At 36.6% G+C, this 21,952-nt stretch overlaps 2 protein-coding genes across 4 annotated transcripts; one reads left to right on the forward strand and one right to left on the reverse strand.

The window, feature by feature from the left end:
• Positions 1–272: 272 nt before the first annotated feature.
• DNAJB9 (DnaJ heat shock protein family (Hsp40) member B9) lies at positions 273–11,334 on the reverse strand. 3 transcript variants are annotated; one of them, XM_027838638.1, is made up of 3 exons: positions 10,849–11,334; positions 8,302–8,528; positions 273–2,991 (listed from the first exon to the last, which is right to left on the reverse strand). In XM_027838638.1, the coding sequence occupies exons 1-3, from the start codon at positions 10,863–10,865 to the stop codon at positions 2,555–2,557; spliced, it is 681 nt and encodes a 226-aa protein (XP_027694439.1). In that variant the 5' UTR covers positions 10,866–11,334; the 3' UTR covers positions 273–2,554. The 3 variants fall into 3 exon arrangements, with proteins under 3 accessions (XP_027694439.1, XP_027694440.1, XP_027694438.1); XM_027838639.1 differs by having other exon boundaries at positions 10,915–11,330; XM_027838637.1 differs by lacking the exon at positions 10,849–11,334 and adding an exon at positions 10,464–10,484.
• Positions 11,335–11,463: 129 nt separating this feature from the next.
• Positions 11,464–21,366, forward strand: THAP5 (THAP domain containing 5). Its single transcript, XM_027838636.1, has 3 exons — positions 11,464–11,637; positions 18,689–18,881; positions 19,687–21,366. The coding sequence occupies exons 1-3, from the start codon at positions 11,558–11,560 to the stop codon at positions 20,617–20,619; spliced, it is 1,206 nt and encodes a 401-aa protein (XP_027694437.1). The 5' UTR covers positions 11,464–11,557; the 3' UTR covers positions 20,620–21,366.
• Positions 21,367–21,952: the final 586 nt, after the last annotated feature.

The following is a 21,952-nucleotide window of genomic DNA, read 5'->3' on the forward strand; positions in this document are numbered from 1 at the left end:
GAGTGGTTGCTGGAAATCAACATAAGGAGAAATAAGGAAAATATCAGAGTTTAATTGTTCCATTAATATCAAGTAAAAATTCTATCATTTTTCCTTGTTCTTGTTGTCCTCAACATAGCTGATACTGAACAGTAAGTTCTTTAAAGCAGTCCCATGGCTGTACAGTCAATTTTTCCCCCATTCTCAACTACTGGTTTGGAATAATGTGGGCATGGCCTTAGTCCAAAGTAGACTAATATCCAGTATCTTACTCACACAATAAAAAGACACAATATCCTTCAATTTGTTTATTTAACTGCAGAACTGAGTGCATACTTCACCTTCCTCATATTACATAAGTTATTAAGAATGGCTATAAAGTACAACATTGCAGACTCTCCACTCTTCCCCAAAAAAACAAAAATTGTCAATTGGGGAAAAATCTTGTGGCACTTAGCCCAAACAAGCAAAGTAAAACAACAATTAAATAAAACCTTCTGGTGACCAGATATTTGGCAGGCAGATACGTGAAACCACAAGAAAGGGAACAGAACTAGCTTTTAAAAGAAAAAGCAATATGGTAAGAAAACAAGGACATATTCAGGATTAACAAAAGAAACTTTGAGTACATGGTCTAGTCTATTCAGAAGACATTCTGCCCAACCTCTTCTAAATTCTACAGTACTATAAAACAATACAAGTTGATATTCACGATTACATTTAGGCATTACAACATCCTAAATGAAAAATAAAATCACATCCCACATTAGTACTCCTAAGGGCAGGAAAGTATACTAACACAATTTAGAAAGCCTTTCATCAATACAAGTTCAAATAAACTGTGATAGAATAGAGAGTACTAGAGAGATTAAGAAGACCTAGCTTCCAGTACTGATTTGACTTCCAGCAATTAGATGTGTGCCCTTACATAGTTCTTTAGCCTTTGTGAACTGCATTATTCCTACTGCCTCTCTCATCTCTAAAAACCATTTACTGAAAAGGGGTTTGAGTCAAATAACCAGCACACTCAATTCCCTAGGCATGCCAGTTGAAATTTTACTATAGTTTCAAAACTGCACACTTATACAGAAGTACTGGTAATATTTAATATTTAGCTATATTCTCAAAACTGAATGGCTAGGGACAGTAGCAAGGAAAATAAACAGAGCAAATTATGCTACATGTAATAAGGAAATTGCCATTTTCAATAATCCTAGTCTCAAAACAAAGTAATCTATAAATTAAATCAGCTAAAGCCTATTTTCAGGCATTTAAAAATATTTGATTAGTTCCCCAAAAGTAAAATACTGATAACTGCTGAAGCTCATTTGCCTTGAATTTTGGACAAACGATTTTGTAGCTTTCACTACATTAAAATAAACTTCACACTAGTAACCAAGAATAAACAGAACATTCAAGTTGTAAATATTGTATTTGTTTCACTCACATATAACTGTGTTATGATAGGTGCTAGCTTTGTCAACATATATATAGATATGATTAATACTCATACAAAGTATGATATAGAAAAGTAAAGAATGTTTCACAAAACTACACAATGAAGTTACACAAAGAAACTAAGTCTGTGCAAAAAAACCCAAAAATACATTTTTCACTACTTAAAAATATTGCACATTATGATACAGGTACACACATTGGCTGTTTTTAAAGATTGAGGTATTAGTTAATTACCAAATGATGGATGAAAGGAAAAAGGAAAAGTACTTGACATAATGAGGACATCCATAAAAATAAGTAGATGGTCAAAAACTCAAGAAATATGAATGGCACTGAAAAGCAGGTAAGAGTTCCATTACAAATACAGAGTAGCTCAGCAAACATGAAACAATCTCTTGGCAACCTATCGTCTTTTATATCTGTCAAAATAGTCAGTCTAAATATATGTGAACAAGGCTATTCCTTTCACTAATACATATTCCACGTTTAAAAGTGTTTTCATGGAAAGCACTACTAAACTATCCCATGACTCTTTTCTCCTTTGAAATAAATTCAATAGAAAAATAGAATTGCAAAATTCCTAAATTTCATGAGTGAAATGTTATCTCTGGTAAGCCTAATGAAGTTGGACAATTTTACTAAAGTAGTTCTCTCCACAACAAAATTCCACATTTTAGGTATATTTATCAAGAAAATTAGTACAGGTCATGCAAATTTAAGTTACTAAAGATCTCACTCTAAGAGTCTATTAAGTTCTAACATACAATTTAAGTCAGGTAAATATCCAAAGTTTAGTCATTAAACTAATGAATCCTTTCTTGGTTTTAACAAATCTAACCAAATGAAAGAATTTGTGGGCAGGTAAATGAAATTTATTTTAATAAGTTAAATTTTTAAGATTTTTCTTTCATGTCCTAATTGAGGAAATTTTAATTAGCTCATTTTCTTCTAGTTGCCTGGTGAAGTTGTCAAGACTTTTATATATACCTCCTTTATGATATTTATTAAGCATTTTAAAATGTGAATTCATGCCTTTGTCAAAATAGTTCACAGAAATGTTTGTTTCTATTTGTATCCATAAGAAACGATCAGCTGGCTTTATAAGGGTGGGATGGAATTACTGTCCTGAACAGTCAGTGTATGTAGTAACCATATTTCCTCTACGTTGAGTGACAGTCCTACAATGCTTGCCAGATCCATGGAATCTCTTTTCTGTTTGCACTGTGTGTCGGTTTGCATTGTCAAAACTATTGAATGAAAACATTTTTTCCATATCTTCAAACATGTCATCAAATAGTCCACCTCCAAAAGAGAATTCCTGAAAATGATGCCTTTGCCTGCTGGAACCATCCTGGCGTGTTCGAAAGTGAGTTTCAAAATGTTTTTTGGTGTGACTGTTTTTGTCAGGACCAAAAAAATCAAAGTCTTTAAAAAGATCATCAAAGTTGAAGTTGAATGACTGCTGGAAGGTATTTCCACCACTACTAGTAAAGGTACTATGTCCAAGTGAATCATACTCTTTTCGCCTATTGGCATCAGAAAGTGTTTCATAAGCTGAAAGGGATAAAAACATTTTTTAAGTTGAAGGCAAAGAAATAGGAAATTTTATACAATAAAACCTTTAAGGTAAATCTTTAACCTCAATGACTCTAAAGACATTATGGATATTTTATAAAACATATGTTTTGGGTGGTAGTGATTCAAGAGCTCAAATTTATGTGTCATTTAAGATACATACACACATATACATACACATACATACATATGTATACCCACACATATGTGTATGTATGTAAATATATATTTTATGTATGTATATATCCAGAAGTTGAAGACTGTATGAATTTGCTATTTTGAATTATTAACATCACTGTTTCCTTTCATTTATATAGATAATAATCACCATAATAGATGACTAGACATATAACCAAATGTGTCTTTAAAACGTAAAAGAACCATAAGGTCAAAAATTTTAGAGAGGTCCCTTACACAAAAAAAGGAGAATTCTAGAATCTTTCTAGAAAGCGAATAGCAGATATTTATATCACAGATCATGATTCACAACTTGCTTTTCTTACAACCGATATCGTGAAGCATGCAGTGTAAATATTAGCACATTCACTTTACACACAAGGAAACTAAGGCTTACAGAGCTTAAAGATGTTTCAAGACTAGTGCTCTTTTGTTCACTTTACCATGTTACTAAGTCAGCAACAGTGGTGAAATGATGACTCAGCACCAAAGTAGAATTTATGAAGTCTAAGTAACACTTATGCTTAACAGTTCTATTTAAGTAGAGAAAATCTTTTTAAGTAGGAATCATTACACCAAAGTATACACAGTGATTGTTCTAAACATTCTCATCTCTCCTCAAACTTTCATTTCCCCATACTCTTGTCACTGAAGAGGACTTCATTTTGCATCATTCAACCATCTTCCTCCACTATTTCCTCACTCCCTTCTCTTACAAAAAAAGGTAGCCTAAACACCCTTGATGCCATATTCTCCTGAACTCTCCAAAAGATTACTGTCACTCTCATCCCTGCTTTTTCTTTTCTTCAGTCTCTCCCTACCTACTGTAGCCTTACCTACTGTCCACAAACACACTCGTGTCTTCTCCTATTAAAAAATTTTCATTTGATCCCATTAGCTATTCCATATCTCTTCCCCTTCTCAGCTAAACTTCTTGAAAAAGCCATCCACATTTGGTGCCTCTACTTCTACTCCTCTGCAATCTCTAAATCCTCTTCAATCTGGCTTCCAACCTCATTTTTCAACTGAAAATGTCTCCTCAAAGTTACCAATGATTTCTTAACTGCAAAGTCTAATGGGCTTTTCTCAAATCTCATCCATCTTGAACTTTTTGGATGTGACACCATTAATCACCTTCCACTCCTGATACTCTCTTTTCTCTAGTTTTTCATAACACTCCTCTTTATGGTTCTTCTTAGTCCCTTTACTGGATCTTTATCCATGGGGAATCCCCATTGTTGGTGAGCGTGTACTGAGCCTTCTGGACTTTTGTTTCCAAACTACTACACTTGGTGATTTCAGCAGCTTCCAAGATTTCAATTACCACTGTTAGGCTCCTGGTCCCAGATCTATATATCCTTCCCTACTCTCTCCTAAGTTAGTCACACATCACCAAATGCATTTAGGACATCTCAAACTACATTTCCCTAAGCAGCTCAAATCAACATATCCAAAACAATTCATCTTTCTCCCCCCCAAAGTCTCCTTCTTCTAAACATTTCTTTTACTGTAGAAAATACCACTATCCTCCCAATCACCCAAGTTCACAACCTCAGTGTCATCCTAGACTCCTCACTCTTTCTCAGCCCCCATATCCAATCTGTTAACAAATCCTGACATTTCTACCTTCACAATATCTCTGGTATACACTTCCTCTTCTTTATTCACAAAGCAAATCTAGTTCAGGACCTCACGGTCTCTTGCTTGGATTACTGCAATAGCTCACTTTTTGTTCTCACTGCCTCATGTCTCTCCCCACTCCAATACATTCTCCACTCAGAGGCCAAGGGGATTTTTTTTTCCAAAAGCACAGGTGTGACCATATCATTCACCTACTCAGTAAGTCTCTCAATTAGTTCCAGGATTCAATACAAGCTCCTCTATTTGGCATTTAAAGCTCTTCATGACCTGAATCCTCCCTACCGTTCTAGTCATCTTACACCTTCCTTCCATGCATTCTATGATCTCTCAATGCTAGCCTACTTGTAGTTCCATGTTTGCACAGGCTATCCTTCAGGCCTGGAATGATTTGCCTCTTCACCTCCACCTCTTAGCTTCCCTGACTTCCTTCAAGACAGCTCAAATCCCACCTTTTCATAGGAGGTCAGATACTAAAGCCTCCCTCTTTCAGACTACCTTCCATCTACTCTGCATATATATTATACTAACTTAATCATTTATATGTCTCATTCATTCAAATATAAGTTCTCTAAGACCATGGACTTTTTTTGCCTTTCTTTTAAAACCCCAGAACTTAGGATAGAACCTAGAACATAGTAGAAAGTGAAGAATCCATTAGCAATGGAGGATCAAAAATTATAATTGGGGGAAAAAAAAAAGTTATAGAAAACAAAAGAGGAAAGGGAATAAGCATTTATATACTATGTGCCAGGCACTGTGCTGAGCACTTTTTTAAAAAAACAAATATTACATCATTTGATCTTTACAATAATGCTGTGAGGTAGATGCTATCATCACCCCATTTCACAGGTGAGGAAAGTGAGGCAAACAGAGGTTAAGTTACTTGCCCAGGATCACATAGATAATACGTGTCTGAGGCTGGATTTGAACTCAAGTCTTCCTTTCTCCAAGGCCAGCACTCTATGTACTGCATCACTGGCTGCCTCTAAATCCACTAAATCCATTCTCCAGGTTTGTGTCAGGATTTATAATTAGATTTATAATCAAATTATAATTAGACTTATAATCTAAGCTTTTAAAGAGAATGAAAAGAAATGGAAGTGATGGACCATTTACAAGCATGGATAACAGGAAACTTCATTTTAGACTTAGTCACAAAATGTTTAATATCTTAAAGACACTATTTTCACTGAAGGAAATGAGATTGCACATACAGAATATACAGAAATTACAGAATGTGCATTCACAAACTATGTTACTTTAGGTCCTATTCATACATGAACCCAAAACATAGGTTTACATATGTTCTTAAAACACAGCATTTAAAAAACAATTTTTTGAGTACTGAATCATTTCAAATGTATCAAGGAGTTCTTAATTTAATGGGAATCTATCACTTACTATTTGGTAACAGTAAAGTGCCACATAGGGTGGCTAGGTAGTACAGTGGATAAAGTGCCAGGCCTGAAGCCAGGCAAACTCATCTTCCTGAGTTCAAATACGGCCTCAAATACTTACTAATTGTGTGGCTCCGGGCAAGTCATTTGACCCTGTTTGCCTCGGTTCCTCATCTGTAAAATGAGCTGAAAAAGGAAATGGCAAACAACTCCAGTATCTTTGCCAAGAAAATCCCAAATGGGGTCAAGTTGGACACAACTGAAAATAACCGAACAATAACAAAAGTGCCACATACACAGGCACTTAATATAAAATGTCTGTGGACAGTGAATGACCATTCCTAATTTATGTTTTATTGATGTTTTTATATATCAGATTTTCCCATAGCATGCCATCTACATTCTAATATATTCCCTCACACTATGCTTTTTCATTAAACTCTTACTTTACGGTTTCATCATAGCACAGAAAGGATCCTAGATTTTCTAAGGCTATGCCAATAGAGTTTAGGGTCAGACAAGTCCTACACAAATCTTAAAAGGTTTAGATTGTAGACCCAGGCACAGGATGTCAACTGAAGTTTGTACTAGCCAAGTTTGAAGAGTCACTAGAACACTGACCAAGAGGTAGTAAATGCTTTTTGATCACATTCAATTCAAAAAAGGGGATAAAGGATTGAGTTCTATATCAGCAGGAGTATCCACAGGTACTTCATTTTGGTTCTTTTGAAAAAGAAGTTGAGTTTCATTTTAAAAATGTGATTATATACAACATTCCCTAAACTTTCAAAGAAAGAATCTAGTTTCCTGTAAACCATATAACAATAGCAGCAATAGCTAACATTTATATAGCATTTACTATGTGTGAGGCCCTATGCTGAGCATTTTACAATTATTATCTCATTTAATCCTCACAACAACTTTGGGAGGTAGGTGCTATTTATCCCCTCCATTTTATGGATGACGAAACTGAGGCAAACAGAAGTGACTTACCCAGGGTTACACAGCTAGTATCTGAAGGCCTTCTTGACTCCAAGCTCTACTCCATTCACTGTGCCTATCCACCTCTTCTAGTGACATATGCTACTCAGGAAGTATTTCATTGCATTAGGTAAAGTGTATTTTTAATGTATGACTGAATAATCTCCTTCTATGCTATTTAATACAAGTTGTATTTTACATACAGCTAGGTTCTGATTTGTATGAATAATAAATCCCCTGAGGAGGGGTAATTACTCAAAGGCACACTGTATATTTCCATTGTACTGTAAACAATGACTATATTTTATATAATTATAGCTTTGAATAGTCCTGATTCAAAAAAATGCAACCACTTCATGGGATTCATTATTCACATTAACCAGGACCTAGCTACACATACAAACCAAAAAGTAAATATTCATAGAAACTTACTAATTATGAGGCCAGCTATCTACACTACTGAAAAGGTAACAATCAGGAAACTCCTAACTCCATACTTTGAAAAATCCAAAATACTGTTCAGTATATGAATTCTAAAAGTAAACTTTTTATTTTCAGATAATCAGGTGTTTTCATTGCTGACAATTTTTTAGTTTTCTTTTCCAAAACAGTCAAAACATGAACTTAGGGAACAAAGACATACATTTTATTTTCTTTGTACAGCCTACTTTGTAACTATTTTAATATTTATCACTACCAAAGTAAATAGGAAAAAAAAAGAAAATTCCCATAAAGATATTTTTAAATATCCTCGAGTAGGAATTAATACAGTAGAATGGATATCCACAATTTCTTATTTAGATGTGTGACTCTCAGCAATTCACTTAACCTCTGTGAGATTCAGTTTCCTCATCTGTAAAATAAGGACAATAATATTTCTGCTACTACCTATCTTACGTGATCGAAATGTTTTCTAAATCTTAAAAGACTATATAAAATAATGTGAATTATTACCAGACACTTTCTATGACAATACTCAAGTCCTACAGAGAATATCTGTCTTTCAAATATTCTCTCTGAATACCTATAAATCCCACAAACTTGAGAAAACCCATCAATCAATCAATAGAAGCTATTTCCATGTATTCATTACCTTCTGCAATCTCTCTAAATTTGGTTTCAGCATCAGGGCTCTTATTTTTGTCAGGATGGTATTTCATGGCCAACTTGTGAAAAGCCTTCTTGATTTGGCGTTCTGATGCAGATTTTGGAACTCCTAAGACATCGTAGTAATTTTCTGTAGCTAAAATTAATTCTGTAATCATTAAAATGCAGATTGCAAAGGTGAAAACTGCCTGTGGAGTAGCCATTTTCATGACCCTGGAAAGAAGAAAATAATTACATTAGGTAATTATTGGTTATCACAAGTGCTCTTAAAATTGAGAGGCAGCCTGGCACGAAGGATAACAAACTGAATTTGGAATTAGAAAGATGTGGGTTCAAATCCTGACTCACATATTTGCTAATTGTGTTACCATGGGCAAGTCACTTTACCTCTCTATGCCTGTTTCCTCATATGTAAAATGTAAAGAATGGATTCTGTGGACCTCTAAGATTCACTCCAGCTCTAAATCTATTATTTTGTGAATTTTTTCATAAATATAGCATTCAAGGCACTTTCACCATAAAAAGTATACCGATAGCATGTATTTTTTAAAAAGACCTATATTTTTAAAAATGTTACTTATTGCACCTATGACAACTGTCACATGTTGTTTTATAAGTGCTATAAAGTTTCTTAGCTATGTTATTGTGGAAACATAAGGACTCAAAATCTGTCTCTAGCATTTTCTAGTCATGTAACTACGAATACATCAATTACTCACTTCTCAGTGTCTCAATTTCCTCATACTTAATATCAGAATATTCCATCTTTGTGGAACTATCAATTCCATCACTATTAATTAAATGGAATTAACAATTCCATCTAGCCTTACTTTACAAGGCCACGTGAGGATCAAATGTGGCCAAGTGATATGCAAACCTCAAAAGCAATATACATGCATTATTTCAATTGCATATGTCTAGCCTCAAATTTCTAAGTTCTTGGATGGAGCATTTTTTTTTCACATAACTTCCAAGAGCATCAGGATAGTACTCTGCATAATAAAGGCACTCAGTAAATACTCAATGGCTAATTTTCCTTAATTAATACTAAATAAAGACCAATATTTGAAGCTTTTATAAAAATGGTATTCATTCTCAGGTCATAGAAATGTCTCTCCTCCATCAGGAGCTAGAATTTCCCATAACCCTTATGGAACTCTTCCTCCCTGGGAATTCACTAGTTTCAACTTTCAATTCAGTTATCATTTGTTAATCACTTACTATTTGTAGAACAACAGTTCTAAGCCCAAGAGGAAATAAAACGATGATTAAAATGCCCCTGCCTGCAAATGGGTAATTCTTTAATTCATCATACTGATTACAGAACAAAAATTTTACACTTTACAAAACTGTTCAAGTATCTAAGCTACATTAAGTACAGATCAGTCAGCTACTCTTGCAACGAGTTGATTTTAATATAAAAATAAACAGGCTAGACAGCCACTTTTGTTTTAACTTCAATTTCAAATATCACACATGAATGGCATCTTCAGCAAAATCTGTAAGTTTTGTTCATTTAGGGCTAGCTGAAACAAAATCTTATTTGGTGATTTAGATGTCAACATATTCATAAAAGAAAGCTTTAAAAATATTCCTACTTAAAAAAGTTTGCAAAGAATTCATTCACATATATATGTATGTATACATATACGTATGTATGTGTACATATACATATATAACATACGTATGTATATACATTAAAACTTTTAAACTGAAAAATTCACAGATAAAAACCATGTCTCCTGGGCACTGCATTGCACCTCTGAGCTTAATAAATACCCTAAGGTGATATAACCACAGAGATGATGACGAAAAACACTACAGATTATTGAAATTGCCAACTTAACTACCTGGTGGAAAAATCCCCCAATTACTCATAGTCACGAGTACTCAGGTTTAAAGTACACGTTCTTGTATTAAAAGGAATACAAACGTAGTAACTTGTTCCAACTGGATTGTAGATTGTTTATGAGCCACTGTGAGGGCTTAAAATGCCAGAAAAGCCCTGGATGCCAGGCCGTTCCGGCAGGCAAGGAATGCGCTTCACTGCGTCCAAAACAAAAGGGTGTCAGACTAGACTCCCCGTTCGCAGTTTTAATGGTCTCTGCGGTCTGGGAGGGACCTGCGGACCGGCAAGGGGCCTCCTACCAGTTGTAGACAGACGAGTCCTTTAACCTCGCAATGTAGACACTGAGCCAACATCGCTGCATCAGAGCCGAGCGACGGATCCCGGGCTGGGGCCCTTTCCAGAGGTGATGTCAAAAATAAGGTCCCAGTCAAAAACAAGGCAAGGCAGCATCGGGTCCGACAAAATTCAGACACTTGCACTCCGCCCAGCCTCTCTACTCGAGCTCCCCTAGCCTCCCCCCCCAACCCCCCCTCCCACCCCGCCTTCAGCCAGTGCCGGGGAAGCTCAGCTGACGACGCACTGGCCCGTCAGGTAACTCAGCTCCTGACCACCGCCCACCACCCCAACTCCCGCGCCTCCGCCAACCCCGGGCAGGGCTCCTTATCTTCGCCCCCTCCCCTTTACCTCAAGTGCAAGTTCATTCCCTTATCCCTCCGCCGCTGCCACGGCCGCTGCCTTCCTCACCCTCACCTTCAGCCGCTCCGTCTCCCCTCAGGAAGCAAAGACGAAGCAGCGGGGGCCCTCGTCCTCCAGACCGCGGGGGTCCCCTCCTCGGCGCCAGACTACCCGCCTTTCACCCCGTCCTACCAGACGCGCAGCACCGCCGCCGCACGTCAGCCTCGCTCCAGCTCCAACTCCAGGTCCCAGAGCCGCCGCTCCCCAGCAACCCGAGCCAACGCCAAGCCCGCACCAGGCAGAGTCCTACACGAAACGCTTTTCCATTGGCTGGGACCGCCCCACCTGACTCCCGGCGCCGTTAGCGCACGTGGAAGACTGTTGTTACCTCTTTTCTCTCAGAGTCACTTCCGGCCTGGCACGGGAGAGGGCGAGGCGGAGGCGGGATCTCAGGTCCGACGGAAGGCGGAAATGGGTGTGCGGCGGCGGTGACAGCTCTTGGGCCTCCCTCCTTCCCCTCCCACTCCCATCAGCCTCCGAGCAGGCGCAGTAGGCCCCTTGTTCGTGACAGGGATGGTCTCGCAGCCCTGAGGCGGGCCCGGTCACCCTCACGGTTCGGCGCTCGGCCTCGGCCTGCCCGTCGCTGCCGGCGGCGCGGTTGTCTTGCGTCTCTTGTGCTCCTCTTCCCTTTTAGCCCCTGCGCGGCTCGACGGGAGCAATGCCCCGTTATTGCGCCGCGTTTAGCTGTAAGAATCGCCGAGGACGAAACAATAAAGACCGGAAACTGAGTTTCTACCCGTAAGTTGTCCCCCTGAAAGAAGCGCCTTCCAGTCTCCTCCGCCGTCCTGGGGGAGGGCGCCGGCGCCTGGGGCTGACCCGCGTGGCGTTCGGTCCCTCGCGCGCGCGCTCTTCTCTCTCTCCCCCCTTCTCGCCTTCTCCTTTGGTACCTGATGAAAGCCGGTAGCTTTATTGCGCTTTGGTCCCCAGCCGAAGGAGCGACTGACGGCAGCCTCGTGGGGCTGCTGCAACCAGGCTGTAGGAGGCTTTGGGGAGTGTCACGTTCAAGCTGCCCCCTTCCCCACCCTCGCCTGAAGAACGCTCTTCCCCTTCTTTGCCCTCAGACTGGCCTTCCTGAGCCTAGGATAACCCACCCCCACCCCGCGAGTAAGAAGGTCTCCAGTCAAATATGTCTAAGCGCATTGCCATTTCTTAAGCGCTTTGACAGAATATAATAGCTGTGAAGCAAGCCGGGCAGGAACTGTAGGAGGTTCCCTAATGTAGATGAGGAAACTGAGGCACGGGATAGAAGCCATGTAAAGGCTACCAGCCGTGGGAGTCTATGGCATGGACTAGACTAAACGACTTAAGGCTCCCAGTCCATTGCTTTTCCCATTCTGTTCCATGATGAGACTGGTGGAATATTTTCAAACTAAAAACTTTTGACTTGTATCAAATAATATAAAGTGTTGTGGTCTTCATCATTACTCGGAGTGTACATCGTGTTACACTTGGTAGGGCTCCTAGGACTACATTTGATGTAAACAAATTATGCTTTGGGAGCTAAGTGAAGCCACAGAGCAAATTGACTTCTAGATACTGTAACTAGTTGCCTTTCTTTGTTTTAATAAGCTTAATTGTTGAATATAATAGAAACTAGTAGCAGTATTAATATTAATGTTAAATATCAACAGTGTGGACTTTAGTGATCCAAATTGAACTGAGGACACCTGCTAAGCAGATCAGTTCATACTAATATTCTGACAGGTCTTATAACCTTAAAATTTCCAAAGACTTTTCCCATACAGATAATGTCTACGTTTTTACATGTAATTTTTGGGCCCAGGAAAATCATTAAGAGGCATAAGAGAAAGAAATGTAAAGGTGTTATTTGTTGTTTACTTTTTTTCCTCAAGCCTTTTTTCTAGAAATGTAGAAGCATAGGATCAAGCTCAAGATTGCCAATTACACTGCAGATGAAGAACCCTCGATACTTTCTTTGCATTGAAACATAGGGAAATGGTGTCATCACATCTGTTGTAATTCTGAACTCTTGTCTTTAACTTTGATCTCACTATCATACCCTTATTTAATCCAGTACTGCTTTAAAGAATTATGTATACCACAAAATATAAATTATTTTACCATTAATCTTAAATGTGCTATCAAACTCTAATGTGCATCATTTAAAATGTCCATGCTATTGATAGCATATGGCCCCAATTCAGAGGACAACATGTACTGTGAGAAAAAATTAGAACATTGAAAAGATACATGATTTATTCTTTAGTGAAGTTTTTAATTGACTGTTTACCTCACTTTCCTTTTCACTCTCCAGTGCTTGTAGACTTTGCTATTTCCTTTGTATTCAGGGGATAGAATGAAATAAAATTATAGGATGAAAGACACAATTTAGTCTGCCAGTCAGTCAGTAAACATTTATTAAGCACCTACTGTATGCCTGGCACTGTACTAAGCACTGGGGATAAAATGAAAGGTAAAAGGAGTCCCTGCTCTCTGGGAACTCACTGTCTAATGGGGGAGACAACATGCAAACAACTATGTGCAAATAAGCTTACTACAGGATAAAGTTGAAATAATAAACAGAAGGAAGGCACTGGAATTAAGGGGAATCTGGAAAAGCTTCCTGTAGAAAGTGGGATTTTAGCTAGGACTTGAAGGAAGCAGAGATGAGGAAGGAGAAAATTGCAGGCAGAGAAGAAAGTTAGTGAAAATGCCTGGAATCTGCAGATGGAATGTCTTGAAAAGCAAGGAGGCCAGCGTCTGTGGAGCACTTGGAAGATGGGGATGCTGGTGGAAGAGTATAAGGTGAAAGAAGATTGGAAAGATAGATGGGAGGGTCAGATTATGAATGCCAAAGGATTTTATATTTGATGTGATCCTGGAGGTGATAGGGAGCACTGGAGTTAATTTAGTAGGGGGGTGACATGGTCAGATCAGTACATGGTATAGTGAATGGAGCATTGGCCTTGGAGTCAGAAGTAATAGGGTTCAGTTCCTGCCTCAAGCATTTTCTAGCTTTGTGTCTTTGTCAAGTCAACCTCTCAGATCTTCAGCTTCCTTATTTGTAAAGTGGGAAAAAACAATTGTAGAATTTATCACATACTGTTATTGCAAGCATCAAATGAGATATAATTGATGTCCAGTGATTTGCAAATCCTAAAGCAATATATAAATGTCAGTGAATGTAGACACTTTGATTCCTAATCATATCACCATCACAGCCATTTTAGGTTTTAAGTGTTGGTAAATTAAGGATCAATCCTACTTCTTTCTTTATATATATGTTTTATACATAAATATCAATATTTGCAAATCATTTAGGTGCTTGCAAGACAGGTGCATCTTTTTGTTTATTGTTATAGTATAAACTTTACAATATGTATAATGTATAATAATTGTTGCTGTTAGCCAGACAGATTCTAGAGTAGCCCAGCCCCTGTTATCTCAAGAGTACTTAAAAAGTTCTTCCCATACTCCCCTCAAACCTAAAACATTCCAAAGGAAATCATTTAAGTGCATTTTATTTTAAAGTTAAATGTAGTTATATATAATTTTTAGGAACAAGGAAGCCACTGAATCACATGGAAATAAGCTATCAGTTGTCCTAAAAGATTAGGAATCACTGATTAGGAAACTGTAGTTGGGAATATATTATGTAGATGTTAGGTTACTTATATCTGGTATATTTCAAGATGATGCATCCAGGTGGCACAGTGGATAGAGTGGGGGGGTCTTCCTGAGGTCAGATCCAATCTTATTAGCTGTGTGAACCTGGACAATTCACTTAACCCTGTTTGCTTCAGGTTCCTCATTTGTAAAATGAGCTGGAGAAGGAAATGGCAAACTACTCTAGTATCTTTGCCAAGAAAAGCACAAATGGGGTCAAGAATCAGACACAACTGAATCATGTATTTCAAGATGTTTTTCTTTAGTATAGCGTTTTACATATAATCCAGGATGGGTCACTGTAGCTCCTATCATAGTACATGCCTTGATAACTATAAACATACTGTGTAAATTGCATGAATTCATTGCAGTAGTTGTATAGTAAAGAAGGGGTGTAAGCCCTAGTTCTTTCTAAACTTGAGCTTTAAAACCCCAGAACCTCAATATTCAGTTTATTTAATTCAGCAAGCATTGAGTAACCATCCAGGGTAATCAGACCATAGGAAAACTGGATTGCATTGCTCTAAACTCAACAGAAGACAAATTTGTTATCAGGATGTCAGTTTATTAATTTAATGTGTGAATTATGTCAGTCACAAAAAATGTGCATTGGTCAAGGCAAGCTCATTCAGGGTATCATGATATCTGGAAACCTAATCAATACATTGGTTAGTAAACGTTGGAATCATGGAGTAAAATCTCAAAGGTATATTTTCACTGAACTATTAAACCTAAGTCAGCCTTCTCAGTTCTAGGCATGTGACTGTCACTCATCTCCACTAGTCATGACATGCTTTCCTCATAGAGTCCTAGAAACAAATGGCTATGTTTAGTAATCCAGGAGATTCTCACTCCTGGTTTGTTCAAGAACATTAACATTTTTTTTCAACGATAAAAACAATCTAGGGATCCCCAATTTTTTCCATCCTTTAGTAGTGCCCTAAATGGTCAAAGGGACTATGGTGCAGAGGAAGGAACAGCAAAGTAGTATTAGCAAGCCACTTACTCTTATTTGCTTAATTTGTAAAGTGAGGGAGTTGGACTAAATAAGACTAAGGTTCATTCAAACTCTTACATGTGAACCATATATTACCAGCAAGGCCTTTGGTAACCCAGGAAGAAGAGTTGCAAGTAGGTGAAAGTTTGCTTTTCTTTTGGGATTAAAAGTTTCAGTTATTGGATTTAAGCACACGTTTCAAAGAAACTCTAGGCCCAACTAAGTAAGTGCGGGCAAGACTGGAGTTGCTTTGAGGGACCCAACAGTTCCACAGCTCCATCTTAATTCTATTAATCATCTGTTATGTCCTGAGCACTGTGCTAGGCAGCTAGGTTTAGAGAGTAGGGAAGAAATGCAAACATTAAATAAGAGATGGCCTGTGCCATCATGAAACAGTCTCAAAAGAGGAGCCACCTCATACATAAACAGCTATAATACAATAGAATATAAGCATATGGGATTGGTTCAAAGCATGGTCCAAGAAAAGATATGTCATTTCTGCCGGGTGTGAGTTCAAAAATAGTCATGTAATCAAAGGTTTCTTGGAAGAGGTAAAGTTTGAACAGGATCTTGAAAATTAGGTAAGATTTCCGACAAAGATTTCCAGCAAGGTGGTAGGAAATATATTCCAAGCACGAGGAAAGGTATAGGCAAAGACATAGAGGTGGGAAAAGACACCTAGGCCAATACCCTCAATTTACAAATTAATACTGAGGTCCAGAGTGGTTAAGTGATTTACCCAAGATCTTATAGGTACAGTAAATGGGAAAGGTATGATTTGAATTCTGGTCCTCTGAATCCAGTGCTCTTTCCACTGCACAATGCATAAAGAATTTGGATTATATGGTATTCAGATAGTAATTAACCAGCACAGCATTTTGAGGCCAGAAGAAACATGATCAAATCTATTTGGCATCAGTATGATGGGTATATTGGCAAGAGACCAGTAAGGAAGATACTGTAGTAAGATGATAGTAGGCAGTGAAGTCTTATGTCCATCTCTGGTGGCAGTGGAAATAGAAAGGAAGATATATAAGAAATTTCAGAGTTGGAATAAAGAGCTCTTTGCAACTATAACAGGTATGGGAGAGGGAAAAATTTCAAGCATTCATAACTTGGTAAATAATGGTGCCCTTGACAGAATCAGGAAGCCAAGAGGATGAGTCTATTTACCATAAGGAAAGAGATAGAAGAAAGGCAGTTGTATAGAGATGGACATGAATTCTGACCACATACTCTTCCCCCATCCATCCAAACAGTGACAAACAGTTGGTTTCTTTAATTTAACCCTTTTCTAATGGCATCACAGTAGCTGTTTCAAAGCAGAGAATAAAGATAGGAATTGGTTTAGGAATAGATTGTTTAGTGCATGTTTTCCCTATTTTCAGTGCAAAATCTGCATCTAGGCAAATTTACAAGTAGTAATAGTTGTCTCAAGTTAAGATAGCCAAAATATGGCTATGAGATTAGCAACAGCAAATCCAGTTCCTAAACTTTGGTGCCAGTAAAAAAATAAATGCAACTCTCATCTAATTTTATATGCTTGTATGCACATTAAATACGTCTGTACATTACTCTTAAAACTTAGTAGTAAAGATACTTTTTTTGCCTCTAATAGTCTCTTATTTGGCATAGTGATTCATTAAGGATACATTTGTTGCTTTTTTTAGGAGTTATCTGAGGCAAACGGTCCAGTTTAATAAGATAAGTAAGTTGATCCAACCTAGGGCTTTAGAGAAATTCATTCATTCAATAAATTCATTCATTCATTCAATAAATTCATTCACTCATTCATTCAATAAATATTTATATAAGTATATGCATTCTACAGGAAGTCTTTATACTTACTAGCTAAAGTTATATTAAGTTTACAAAAAGGGTCTTCACAAAATCCTTATTCACTTTTAAAATAACTGATAACAGATTTTTGCCATGGAAATAATGTTATATAAGGAGGGGCTTAGGTTCTAGTGTCAAGAGCTCTCATTACTGTGAGCCTGACGCTTGATAGGCCTGCACGTAGGGAAGAGGGTATCCCAGAGATTTTGTTGAGTGGAGAAAGGATGGGAATTCTGAGAGTTTGAGCTACACTGGGAATGAAAAGTCAAATAGCTTGTTCAACTGGAGGTAGGAAGCCAGGAAAAAGTAGAATGAGAGTACTAGGTGAGGAAAGCTATATAGATAGTGATATCCCAAAGGGAGAGGTTCTTTCAGATTATCAGTCCTTCTTAGCAGTAGCAATCAGGGCTACCTTGCAAGATTATGCCATCTTAAAGGTGTGGCAGCAGAAGATCATTTTGTGAATATTCATAGACATCTCTATAACGTTTGTCTTAGGGACTCTATATTTTATGAACGTTATCACAATAATAAGAATTTAGGATGTTGTGATGAAAAATATATTTAACAGTTGTTAAAACTTTACAAGTGTTAGTACTATGTTTCCTTTCACAATTTATCACAAGCTAAATTCAGCTGATGAAACATACTGTACATGATAAAAGCATGCTAGTAACAAGTACCAAATGTTCAGGAGCTGTCTTTTAAAAAGCATTTTCTAAATAATTTACTTTGCTTTTATACCAAAAAGTATCAAAACCTGGTGCCATATGTTTACTTTTCTAAAATAAATCTTTACCTGTGTCAAACTAATCTCCTTTAGAACTTGTGTGTGTGTGTGTGTGTGTGTGTGTGTGTGTGAGAGAGAGAGAGATGTATTTGCACCTGCCTTTATATATATTCATATATACACATGTTTGTGCATGTATATGCATATATGTGTTCATATTTATGCATGTATATATGTATATGCATATGTATATGTATTTATATATAACAGTGGCTTTGGCAAGCATTTTCAAAAGGTTAATTGAAATCTGAAGTTATAATGAAATTCAAAAAAAGATAGATGGTTTTTCACAGTGAATCCTAACATTTTCCACCTATGGGTTTTTTTTGTGAGTGCATAGAATGTGGCAAAACTGGTGAAATGTAGTTTTTCCTGTTGGTAATAAAAGGATCATAGTAGCTCCCTCATTTTGTAGATGAGGTATCTGAGGCCCAAGAAAATTAAGTGACTTGCCCAAGGTCACATACACAGTGTAAGTAGGATTTGAACGTGGATCGTCTGAGTTTAGAATCTGTGCTTTTTCTTTTCAATTCCAGGTTTCCTCTCCATGACAAAGAGAGACTTGAAAAATGGTTGCGGAATATGAAACGTGATACATGGGTTCCCAGTAAATACCAGTTCCTGTGCAGTGACCATTTTACTCCTGACTCTCTTGACATCAGATGGGGCATTCGATATTTAAAACATACTGCTGTACCAACTATTTTTTCTTTACCTGAGGACAGTCAGGTAATATTTTCTCTTTCTTTGGGGGGAATTAAAAAGGTGACTGAGGTTGTCAGAGGAGGAAGAGTAAGATTATTGTTTACTTACCTTATAGGTAATCCTACATATCTTGTGATTAAGTGTGGAGACAAAATTCGTAAAAGAAAAAGAAAAATTTTTACAAAATAATTACCTCACTTAAGAAATGCAGGGATAATGTATTTGTTGTTGTTGTTTTTCATTTAATTATAATACTCTTCATTTAAACTATGGCATGAAGCTTGGCATTAAGAAAAGTATATTTCTTGGTAATATCCTGCTCAAAAAAGGATGAGGTTTCTAAAGCCTGTACATATATAGGAAGCATCTTTTTTTCCTTTATGATAACAAGAAATTTTTTTTTTAAATTCATGCAGAAATTCAACAGCTCAAATAATTTAAGGAGATTTAACCTTTAGGATAAAACTAAAAATAAATGGGATTCCATTATTAACTACTTGCCTGATGATTCCTGATGTTTGCCTAAGTTAGTTTATTCCAAAGACAATCAAAGGATTTTAAAGTAATATTTAACTTGCAATTCTAGATTTAAGTAGTTTACTATATTTGTCTGTTCTTTTCCATACATGAAAAATTTTTAAAATATCTTGAACTTTTCAAATATTTACTAAGTCACTAGATATTTAGTAGAATATTTTTAAGTGTTGATAAATTTTACTTTGACAATATACTTTTTAATGTTATTTTTCATAAAACAAGCAATGTTTATTGTTTAGTTCAATAAGCTTTGAAAAATGAACTTGCTGAGTTTGAAAATACTGTTTTCTAGGAAAAAGACCATGCAAAAAATAAGCCTCAGAAAAAAAAAGCAGAAGATGAGAAAGAAATATGCCTAATGGTAAAGTCAGAAGAATTATCTGCACAAATGGAACCAAAGAAAAATATAGTAAGCGCAGAAAAATTTGATGAAAGTACAAATTTACTTTATTCATCTTCTTTGAGTGAACCACTCCAAAAGGATAAGCCACCAGTTTCTAGTATGGAAAATCCCCATAATGGCACATTAACTATAAACTCTTCAATTCCACAACATATTGGAAAGCCAAAACCTGTTTTAGAAACAGCAGTTGTCCAGGATATAGAAGTTAGTAGCTTTCATACATCTCTTGAAAACCTCTTAAATACTACAGCAGCTACTTTGAATGTCTCTAAACCAGAGCATGTGCAACTCTCTGTGGAACCCAGTAATGTAGTTGAAACAGCTATAGACCATCTCTCTAATCCAGATATCACAGATATTTCTGTGACAACACAGGAAAATACTGTCTTACTAAGTACAATTACTCAGACAATTGAAGAGCTGAACACAGACGAAGAATCAGTTATTACCATTCTAGTGCCTGCTGAAAGCTCTAAGCCATCAACCAGTTCATTCATGCCAACAGAACAAGAGAGCATTGACGTAGAAGATGTAGATATTGAAGATTCCTTATACGATGACACAGACTATGGAATTGAAATACTACAAACTGAGCATTCTTATTGCAGGCAAGATATTAACAGGGAACTTCTTTGGCAAAAAGTTACTAAACTACATTCAAAGATAACTCTTCTTGAACTACAAGAGCAACAAACTCTAGGAAGACTCAAATCTCTGGAAACTCTTATAGGACAGCTAAAACAAGAAAACTTGCTATCTGAAGAAAAACTCAAGATTGTAGAAAACTGTTTCACAACATTTGAAGTTACTATGATAGAATAAAAACTTTTTAGAAGCCATGATTTTATAAGATTATTACAAACTCTTTGATTATCTCTGGGTTATTTACAAAGTGATCTATTTTCCAGCATGAATCTCATATTCTTAATGACATTTATGAAAATACAATGTCATAGAAGACCTCTTGTTTTCACAAAATCCAGAATTAGGATATTGCCCTTTAAAGTGATTAGCTAAGAAGCAGAATGAGCGAAACTGAAAAAAAAAAAATTTAAATATTTGTATTTTAGCCCAAGAAAGCACTTGTGACAAATTCTATCATTTTATTCTAATACTTCATATTGATATTAACATAGTGGAGGGGCAACATCTTATGGTACCTATATAATAATGAATTTATTGTAAAATACGGCTGAATCCTAAAGATTGGGCTCCTATTCTGTGAAGTGAGAAGATGGGAGTGAGTAAACCTGTGATGTCATACAGCTTTCTATTGGCTAGCTGTGTAAAGTTGAGAAACTCACACCTATGTTTCAGGTTTTTTCATCTGTAAAATAAGGGAATTAGATCAGGAGATCTTGTCAGCTCTAAAATTCTGTTTCTGTGAGACCTTTCCCTACTTAACAGCATTATAAACAGAGATCTATTTCAAAGATGTTTTATAATGTGTCTTGATTATAGTTATTGCTTATGTTGTCTGGATAGCCTAAATATTCAGTTCTATAAGAATTCCTGTGTGGTTTGACCTTTCAACTGCAATTCATTTCTATAATAAAGTGTGCCCCAGGATTGTTTTTGTTTTCATTTGAACTGCATTGTAAACTAGGCACTACCTTTACTCAGTGCCCAATTGTGTTCTTAGGACAAGATTCTCTTAAACCTTAAGGATTACTTCTTGAGTTATACCTTGTGTGGTTGGCCATTATAATAGTCTTGTAGGAGCTTTATAAAAGAATACCAGCTGTATCCTTTTTTTTGATAAATACAAAGAATAAATTAATAAATGGAAAAAATTTAAAAACACAATTTTCATAATACTCATTCCACAGTATTCATTCTTAATGAGTATTATTGGCTTATTAAAAATTGCTTGTGTGTTGGGTATTCCAAAAAATGTTTTTGTTTCTGGGAACATCAGTATAATAATGAACATCATTCCCACTCATCTGCATTCTAATTTCTTGTGTTTAGCTTGTAATCAAGAAATATTAAGGAAATTGATAAAATACATTGGGAAACAAAATTGAAAGAAAAGAATCATACAAATAAAAATTGCTTTTAGATAGCATGAGAAAATTAGAAAAAACTGAAGTAAGAATGTAATGACTTGAAGGAAATAACTAAAAGCTTGAAAAATCACTAATAGACTCTGAAA

The sequence above is a fragment of the Vombatus ursinus genome, unplaced genomic scaffold (assembly GCF_900497805.2).
Source record: "Vombatus ursinus unplaced genomic scaffold, bare-nosed wombat genome assembly UNPS02014830.1, whole genome shotgun sequence".
In the NCBI taxonomy this organism is placed as follows: Eukaryota; Metazoa; Chordata; class Mammalia; order Diprotodontia; family Vombatidae; genus Vombatus; species Vombatus ursinus.

What these genes read in the sequence shown, in the direction of transcription:
- DNAJB9 (XM_027838638.1), bottom strand. An exon ending in ATTTAGAGAGATTGCAGAAG is followed by an intron (nt 2,992 to 8,301) that starts GTAATGAATACA and finishes TATCCCTTTCAG; the next exon opens with CTTATGAAACACTTTCTGAT.
- THAP5 (XM_027838636.1), top strand. Translation starts at nt 11,558, where the DNA reads ATGCCCCGTTATTGCGCCGCGTTTAGCTGTAAGAATCGCCGAGGACGA. An exon ending in CGGAAACTGAGTTTCTACCC is followed by an intron (nt 11,638 to 18,688) that starts GTAAGTTGTCCC and finishes TTTCAATTCCAG; the next exon opens with GTTTCCTCTCCATGACAAAG. An exon ending in CTTTACCTGAGGACAGTCAG is followed by an intron (nt 18,882 to 19,686) that starts GTAATATTTTCT and finishes ACTGTTTTCTAG; the next exon opens with GAAAAAGACCATGCAAAAAA.